Genomic DNA, 9,544 nt, shown 5'->3' on the forward strand with positions numbered 1-9,544 from the left:
CTGCTGCCAGTCTGCGCCGGGCGTCGGCGGTGGCGGATCCCGCAACATGGCGGCGGCTGTACGCAGCTTCGGTCTGGAGCGGGAGGCCGAGCCGGCCAAGGAGGCGCGCGTCGTGGGTTCCGAGCTCGTGGACACGTACACGGTGCGCTGGGGGCAGCGAGCACCGGAGCGGGGGTGGTGGTCACCGGGCCTGAGTCTGCGCTGGGAGCTCTGAGTCGCGCATCCGTGAGGGTCTGCGAGTGCGGAGAGGGGACCCGGGAATGGGGGAGTCTGAGGAAGGGCCTGGGTCCTGAGGGTGCTGGAGGAGGCCCCAGGGCGGGGCCCGAGGAGGGGGTTGGGAAAGGGGGTGCGCGACGCCAATAGGGGGGTGGAATCTGGGCAGGAGCATGTGTCAGTGAAGCCAGTCCCAAAGACCCTTGAGGCATTGGAGGGATGCGGACCCGAGAGAGGGCGTTCAGAAGGAAGGGAACTGGAGGAGGGGGATCTCTGATGGATGGATCCGGGTTTGAGAGGGCGCGGGCTCCTCAGGTTGTGAAGGAGAGGAGGTGGATCCTGAGCTACCCCTCCCCCACACCAGTGGAGGTCCAGATCAGCCCTGCGAAGTGAGGGACCCTGGGGGATTGGTGCCCCCCAGCCCCCCTGGCGAAAAACAGAGTTAGCTCAGGGCCAAAATCCAGGACCTGCCAACCTTAGAGGGCTTGGGGAAGATGGCCAGCCAGCTGCCAACACACACTTGTAGGCTACCAGGGAGACAGGACAAAAAAAGGAAGGTAGTTATGGCGATGGTGTTGGAAGCCCTCCCGGGTCTGGGTGGGGTTCGATGCTAGGACTATGAGCCAGGTAGGGTGCCAGGTGAAAATTTGTTCTGGGGTTGGGGCTCAGTGAGCATCTCCCTGTCTCCTTTGTTCCCAGGAGGGTGGGCAATGGACAGGGGCCTTGCTCCGCCTGTGCCACACTCCCTTGGCCCCCATCCTAATACCACTCTCTTGTGGGCCCTCCATTGGCTCTCTTCCTATAAGCAAGGTTGGATGTCGGGTTGGGGCTCATTCCAGAGCAACAGGCTGGTCCTGGAAAATGGCTAGTGCCTCTGGGCCAGAGGATTCAGCCTAATTGACTGAAAAGCTTGCTTCCCCCCACCTCTCTGCTACAGAGAGAGGTGGAGAAACTAGGACCATGGGGCTTGGTTTAGTTGAGGGATGAGGTCACTCAGCTATGAATGATGGTCATCCCCCATTAGCTATAATCAGCTAGAGAGTTGTTTCCAAAAAGCTCTCCTTCCAGATGTGAGGGAGCAAGGTAGTAATCCAAGCTGACAATTGCCATTTGTCCCTGGGTATGCTGGATGTTACTAACACACCTATCTTTTATTAGGTGTTAGGCCTGCACAAATCATTTTACACTTACTGCCTTACCTTAACCCACCTTGTGTTAAAATGGAGGAACTGAGGCCCAGAGAGCTTAGGTGTCCAGCAACTTATATAAGTGACACATAAGCTACACCCAGGAAATGGGAGAACAAGATTTTGAATCCAGGATTTTCTTAACTTCCAAACTATGTTACCTCTGTTCGGGCAGATTACCCACCACTGCTGCCCCCAGGAGCATGTTGGTCCCTTGACCCCTGATTCAGCCACACATATGCCGTGGCATGTGTGCATCTTACCACCAGAAATCACAACCACAGCCTGTGGGAAGGGTTGAAAAAGGGCCTGCTTCCTAGATAGTCAGGGCATCTGGTAAGATGTACATGCTGCCAGACCTGGCTCTGCTCTGCCTCCCTTAGGAGGGGCGGTCTTGCCTACGACTCAGGTTGGTTTTGAATTACGTGGAGACAAGAGGTAAAAACCTAAGGAAGAGGTGTGTTGTCCTAGTCACCATTTCCATTCCTTTCTGATGATTGAAGCCACAGCTTTGATCCAGATCCCCTAGGGCTATGGAGGAGGCTGAGGAAGGGTGCTGCTGCTCAGCAGGGGCCAGGTGCATGTTAGGTGTGGGAGGATGCCTGACTGGCTGTTGGGGAGTGGGATCTCAATGCTGGGCAGCTCTTGTGGAGAGGCAGGGTTTCCTTGCCATAAGGAATCATCTTTCCTTTTAGGTTTATATCATACAGGTCACTGATGGCAACCATGAGTGGACAGTCAAGCACCGCTATAGTGACTTCCATGACCTGCATGAAAAGGTAACCTGAAGGGCTGGGAACCTGTGACTTAGGGTTTGGGGGATTTGGGCCAAGTTCCCATTGTGTCACAAATTAATTTAGGGTAAAACCTCCACGTCTATAGTTTACTCATTTTTTTTTTAAGGACTTACTGATTTATTTTGTGGGGTGGAGGTAAGATGCATATGTACGTGGCACGTATATGGTAGTCAGAGGACCATTTATGGGGGCTGGTTCTCTTTCTACCGTATGGGTCCTGGGGATGGAACTCAGGTCAGCCGGCCAGATGGCAAGTGCCTTTATCTGCTGAGCCATCCATTTCACTGACCCTATAGTTTACTTCTTTAGTAAACCAGTTTATTAATGTAACTGGCAAAAGAACTGGTTGATCCTAGGAGTTTGGCCCCAGGATGAGACAGACTACAGGTAGTATATTTAAATTTAAATTTTAAAATTGCCATATGGGGCTTAGCAGTTAAGAGTGCATACTGCTCTTGCAGAGTACCTGAGTTCTGTCCCCAGCACCCATGTCCTGAAGTGCATAGCTGCCTATAATTCTAACTCTTGGGGATCCAATGCCTCTGACCTATGTGAGCATCTGCATTCATGTGCACATATCCCCACACAGACAGACATGCATACACATAATTAAAAATAATAAAAATATGATTTGAGTGTAAGTTTCCTGAGGAGGGAAAAAGATTTGACCTTTTGAACTTATTCCATGTAATAGAGCCTGTTCTTTAATATCATGTGGGAAATGTAAATGTATTTCTTTTACTTCTTTTCCATCACAGGGTTAAATGAGACAAAGAAAGTTCAAAATCTTTTGGATTGTGTGGTTGTTTTCTTGGGACCCCAGATACATTTCTGATTCTACTTTTCCTTTGTTTTTGGAGGGACTTGGCTTCCTGTGAGACATGTCTTAAAGACACACCATTGCTTCCATTAGTTTTCATTCTGGTTTGGAATGTGTTACTGTTTTCATCTGTGTTACTTTTTGAATGTCTCCAAAGACTAAAGATGGAATTCTTCACCTGTATTAGTATTTCCAGTGCTGCTTGAATTTAAAAGAGGCCATGGGGCTGGAGAGATGGCTCAGTGGTTAAGAACACTGGTTGTTCTTGCAGAAGACCCAGGTTCGAATCCCAGCACCCACATGGCAGCTTACACTGTCCGTAACTCCAGTCCCAGGGGATCTGATAGCCTCTTCTGTCCTCCTTGGGCATTGCACGACACAGGTGCACTTTCCTGCATGCAGGCAATACACTCATACACATTTTAAAAAAAAGAGGCCAAACCCAGATGCACAAGTTGGAGTGCTAATCCTGCTATGCTGCCATGGATTGCAGAAGTCATGACTGCTGGCCTTGACCTAACATAGACACAGAGCTTCCTGGTCTGTGGTTGATGTGCTTATGTTTTCTTACAGCTTGTTGCAGAGAGGAAAATTGACAAAAATCTACTTCCACCCAAAAAGATAATTGGGAAAAACTCCAGAAGCTTGGTAGAGAAGAGGGAGAAGGACCTGGAGGTGTACCTGCAGACCCTCCTGACCACCTTCCCTGAGACGGCCCCCAGGGTGCTGGCCCACTTCTTGCATCTTCACTTCTATGTAAGTTCACCTTGGGGTTCTCACCTTTGTCTACAAACCCACAGCCACCAGAATTCAAGACAGCAATCCAGTGTGAATCTCAACTTTGAGGAGAAGCAGGCTGGACTTTGACCCTGAGGTTAGAAAATGAAGGATTAGGGGTAGGATTTGAGCAGAAGCAAGTTGGTTGGCAGGTTTGCCTTAAATCAGATTGGCCACATTTTCCTCCACTACAAGGCATTTTATTTGGTAAAACTGACACGTGATTTTTTTTTTAAAGGTAGATTTCCCTCCAAATGGATGAGGATGGATTAGAGACAGGTGACCCCTGGTATAGACTATTTTTTAGATGTTGGCTCACAACTCAAGGCTAATTAAGGAATTAGTCATTCTTAATCAAGGATTGCCATCCTGGGACTCATTGTTGAGGTCCCCCACTGACAGAGTGTTGAAGCTGCCAGTGACACTCTTCTCAGATGGGGGAATACCTCACAGAGCAGCTCTGCTGTCGCTTTTGGATAGAGAGTAATGTGCTTCCAGTGACAGAATTGTCAGACCTGAAGCTAGGCATGGTGGCTTATGCATTCTGCTGAGGCAGGGGGATCATGAGTTCATGGCCAGCCATAGCTACATAGTGAGACCATGTCTTCAAAAATAAAAAGTAATCCCAGTACTTGAGAGGCAGAGGAGGTCAGCCGGGTCTACATAGTGAAGATCCAGGCCAGCTGGGGCTACAGGCAGACCCTGTCTCAAAAAACCAAAATAAAAAATAAATAAAGTTATCAGACCTCACTAAGAGTGATTTGGCAGTATAAAGCCAAAATATTAAAGGCTATCAGCAGTCCACTGCTAAAAATTTATTCTAAGATGAGACAACTGCAAAAAAGGATTTATGAACAAAGCTAGTCATTCCAAGATTTGTAGCAAGGTAATGAAGACAAGCCAGAAACCACTGGTAAGAGGTTAAAACAAAAATCAAAGCAAGCCATGGCACACACCTGTCTTTCCAGCACTTAGGAGGGTAAAGCCAGAGAATCCACTCAAGTTCAGGGCCAGCCTGGGCTACATATCAAGACCTTTGTCTCAAAAAAAAAAAAAAAAAAAATCCAGACAGTGCTGGGTGTAGTAGTGCATGCATTTAATCCCAGCACCCAAGAGGCAGAAGCAGGTGGATCTCTGAGTTTGAGGCCAGCTTGGTCTACATAGTTGCAGGGCAGCCAGTGCTATCTAGTGAGACCTTGTCTCAAAAAAAATAAAAAAGAATCCAAACAAAACAACAAAAAAAGGTACAGCTATACACCTTGGCATTATGCTGCCACAGACCTACTGACAGGTAAATTTGTGAAAAGAAGAGGTCCTAAAACAGAATGTAGACTCAAAAGTCATATGGTTATCTAGGAAGATTCTATAAGGTTATATATCAAACTAGTAGGAGCAATTTTCTGTGAGATAGATTTTCTGATACTACATACTTACTGTGTAATTCTTTTTCTCTTTAAACAATGAAAATGGTCTTGCCTTATAGGAAGTGATGTAGGAGTTATGGTTACAAAGACCCACCTTGTTTAAAATACCTCTAAATCACTGCAGAGTAAGGCACCTGAGCTTTTCTTGGAGCACTGATTAGAGTCTGGAGATTTGGAATGGGGTTTTGGGACTACCTTCCTGCCACAAAGCTAGAAGGGGCTGTATGTGCAGTTGGAATGTGTCTATATACCAGGTCTTTGTTGGTTGGTTTTTTTATTTTTTAGGGCCTGGCTTCTGGGCTGGGCCTGCTGGACCCCTGAAGGCCGCCTCCCAGTTGTCTTTTTTTTCTTCTTCTTTTTCTTATATTTTGTTTTGTTTTTTGAGACAGGGCCCAACTATGTAACCCTGGCTGGTCGGGAACTCTGTATGGACCAAGCTGGCCTTGAAATTACAGAGATCTACCTGCCTCTGCTTCCCAAGTATTGGGATTAAAGGTGTGTGCCACCATGTCCTACTTGTAAACTTTTTCTTTTTTTTTTTCACACTTTGTTGTGTAAGAAAAAATTCATATTCCCTATATTTGTCAGATAAACTTCACTGGTTAGTATTTTAAGAAATTCTGCACTTTGGAAAAAGCTTCAAGCTGCGTGGGTGCTTGCCTTTAATATCAACACTTGGAGGCAGAAACAGTCTGCTCTCCATGAGATTGAAGCCAGCCTGTACTACATAGCAAGTTATAGGCCATGGTACATGCCTTTAACCTCAGCACTTGGGAGGCAGAGGCAGTCAGATCTTTGCGAGTTTGAGGCCAGCCTGGTCTACATAGTGAGTTCCAGGACAGCTGGGGCTACAAGGAGACCCTGTCTCAAAAAGACAAAAAAAAAAAAAAAAAAAAAAAAAAAAAGTAATTAACCTATCATTAGACTGAGCCAAGGTGTCTCAGCCACAGCACTGTTGACATTCTGAACTGAATAAGTACCGTGAGGAGCTAGCTGGCCTATGTAATTTTTAGCACCATTTCTGGCCTCTACCCACTTGATGCCAATAGCACTTTGTTGCCTGGTTGAGCACCACTGGGTTAACTCTTCATTCAAGCTTGAACAAACAATCCAATAGCACTGTCAGCCTTTTCTGCAGGTAGGGAACTATCTAAGGCATGGTTCTCTTAACCTTTGTACCACCAGTGTCTTCCTTGGAGTTGTTCCAAATATATTCTACCTCTTGTGTACTGATGTTGGATGAGGTGGATCAGAGAACCCTATTTGGCTATGGTGTAGACTGCTTTTTCTTTTTACATTGTATGTATATGAGTGTTTTGCCTGCATGTACAGTAAGTACAACATGTGTGTGCAGTGCTCCTGGAGGCCAGAAGAGGGCATATTCCCTGAACCAGAGCTACACGTGTTTGTGAACTGCCATTTGGGTACTGGGAACAGAGCCTGGGTCTTCTGCAAGAACAGCAAGTGCTTTTAACCAGTGAGCCATCTCTCCAGCCCCAGTGTGAACTACTTTTGTTTTGTTGAGACAGGATCTTACAATATAGCCCTAGCTGGCCTGTAAACTTGCTGTGTAGCCCAAGCTGGCCTTGAACTTCCCGTGATCATCCTGCCTCTGCCTCCTGAGTGCTAGGATTATAGGTGTGTATCTCCATACTTGGCTTTTGGGTTTTGTTTTTGTTTTCTTTTAGTTTGGGGAAATTTCTTTTAAACTGGGTTATAATTCATATACCATAAGTCACTCTTTTAAAGTATACAATTTAATTTAATAGTTTATAGTAGATTCAAACAGTTGTGTAACACACCACTGTCTAATTCCAGAACATTTCATCACCCCAACATAACCCTGTACCTGTTAGCAATAATTTTCTATCCCTTCCTGGGGACCTTGGTAGTCACTGCTTGCTTCCTATCCCCCAACCCTTGGTAGTCACTACCTTGCTTCCTCCCCCAGCCCTTGGGAGTCACTACTTGCTTCCTGCCTCTGTGAGTTAGCCTATTCTAGATGTCTCATATAAACAGTTCATACAGCATGTGGCAACTAAATTTCCAAGGTCCATATTTATAGCATTTATCTTCCAGTCCTTTCATAATTGATGTATTTGGATGTACTGTTCAGGAATCCTCTTTGATCTGTGATTTCTTGTTCTATGGGTTTAGTTAACCTGCAGACAACCATGGTTTGAAAATACTACATGGAAAACTCCAGGAGTAAACAATTCATGAGTTTTCAATTGTATGTCATTCTGAGTAGTGATGAAATCTTTCACTGTCCCTCCTGGGACATGAATCAGCTCTTTTTAGTGTATCCACTCTATACATGCATCGCTTAGTAGACCTCTAATCACTTAGTAGCCATACCACTTGTCAGATCAGCTGTTACAGCATCACAGTACTGTGTTCAGGTGACTCTGATTTTACTTGGTAATAGCCCAAAGCACCTGAGTTGGGATACTAGCAGTCAGATATGCCAAAGTATAGTCGTGAAACACTCCCTTTGATTAAAAAGGTAAAAGTAGAAAATATTTTGAGAGACCACATTCCATTATTTCTATTACAGCATATTATTTTAATTGTTTTATTTTAGATGATTAGTTAATGCTTTACTGTGCCTTATTTTAAACTAAACTTTATCATGAGTATATGTACATAAAAAACATTATATATGTGGGTTTGTATTGTTTGTAGTTTTGGGCATCTGATGTGTTTTTGTTTGTTTGAGACAGCACCTTGCTGTAGCCCTAGCTGGCCTAGAACTTGCTATGTAGACAAGGCTTGAACTCACAGAGATCCACCTGCCTTTGCCTTCTGAGTGCTGGGATTAAAAAAGTGAAGACTGATGTGGGTTTTATAGTATGCCCTCCATGGATAAGAGGACTGCTATGTCACACTGTGTTTATCCATTTATCAACTGTCCTTATCTGTGATGAATAAATTCCAGAACCTCCAGTAGATGCCTAAAACCAAGGATAGCACTAAGCCCTACCTATGTTTTTTTCCTACATATACCTAACAGATTTGTTGGTTTTTCCATCCGAACTAAGCACTTATCATGCAGTATGACCATAACTTTTACAATTTGAACTGTCACAGGAAAACTGGCAGGAATTTTTTTCCTTCACAATTTTGTGGATAGGAGCTTCATCCTTACTATAGATTTTAGCAACCTTAGCAGATAGTTTATTTTCTTATCAAATTGAGAATTTTTCATCATTTTGACGTATGGCACCACTTTAAGACTTGTCTTTGGCAGGCTGACATCACTACCCCCGCACTTTGAGACTGTTCTAAAGTAAAGTAAGAGTTACTTAAACACAGGTATCTCAATATTGTAATAAATAAGGTGGCTACTAAGTGACTCACAGACTATGTGATGTGTCTATTATGTAGATATGCTGAACAAAGGGCTGACTTCTGTTCCAAGAGGGACAGAATAAAAGAGTAACATTTCATGATACTCAGAATGGTGTGCCGTTTTAAAACTTCTGTATTATTCATTTTTGGTATTTTCCATTTAATAAATTTTGACTGTAGTTGACTATGAATGACCATTGACAATGAAATTGGACTAGGGAGGGAGCTTTTATATGAACATATATTTTCAAATCTGATGAGTATACACCAGAGAAGGAAGGTAGGTTATGTAGTAACTCTCTCTTAACTTTTTTGTCTTTTTGAGACAGGGTCTCCCTGTAGCCCAAGCTGGCCTAGAATTCACTACGAAGACCAGGCTGGCCTCCATCTCACAGAGATCCACCTGCTTCTGCCTCTGGGATTAAAGATGTGCACCACCACGCCTGGCTCTGTTTTGACTTTATTTTATGTCTCAGTGTTTTGCCTACATTTATATAAGTGCAGCTATGCCATGCAGTACCCTCAGAGGCCAGAAGAGGGTGTTGGATTCCCTGGAACTGGAGTTACTGAGGGTTGTTAGCTGCCATTTGGGAGCTAGGAACTGAACTTGGGTCTCTACAAGAGCAGCCAGTTCTCTTAACTGCTGAGCCAGCACTCCAGCCAGTTTTGACTTTTTGAGGAGTCACCAAATTACTTTCCAAAGTTGCTGCACTTTGACATTCCAGTTTTCCCACATCCTTACTAATAGCTGTGCTTCTCCTTGTTTGTTTTATCCTGCACAGTCCCACAAAGCATGAAGTGGTATCACTGTGGTTTGGGTTGCAGTCAGTTCCAGTGACTAATGATGTTGAGCTTTTTCATGTACTTATGGGCCATTTGTAGTTTTGGAGAATGGATTCAAATCCCTTGTCCTTATAAACATTAGGTTTCCTTTTTGATGAATTATAAGATTTTTATTTTATTTTATATTATTTA

The 9,544-nt window shown here is 44.5% G+C and overlaps 1 protein-coding gene across 3 annotated transcripts in view; it reads left to right on the forward strand.

The window, feature by feature from the left end:
* Nucleotides 1-6: 6 nt before the first annotated feature.
* The window catches only part of Nisch (nischarin), a 38,986-nt gene continuing 29,448 nt past the window's right edge, over nucleotides 7-9,544 (forward strand). For all 3 annotated transcript variants that reach the window (XM_029555406.1, XM_008851781.2, XM_008851782.2), the window contains exons 1-3: nucleotides 7-142; nucleotides 2,096-2,179; nucleotides 3,591-3,773. In XM_029555406.1, coding sequence (XP_029411266.1) covers nucleotides 47-142; nucleotides 2,096-2,179; nucleotides 3,591-3,773 — 363 coding nt within the window. In that variant the 5' untranslated portion in view covers nucleotides 7-46. The remainder of the gene's footprint in view (nucleotides 143-2,095; nucleotides 2,180-3,590; nucleotides 3,774-9,544) is intronic.

This window comes from Nannospalax galili, unplaced genomic scaffold, assembly GCF_000622305.1.
Source record: "Nannospalax galili isolate Female #2095 unplaced genomic scaffold, S.galili_v1.0 scaffold485, whole genome shotgun sequence".
NCBI classification, from domain to species: Eukaryota; Metazoa; Chordata; class Mammalia; order Rodentia; family Spalacidae; genus Nannospalax; species Nannospalax galili.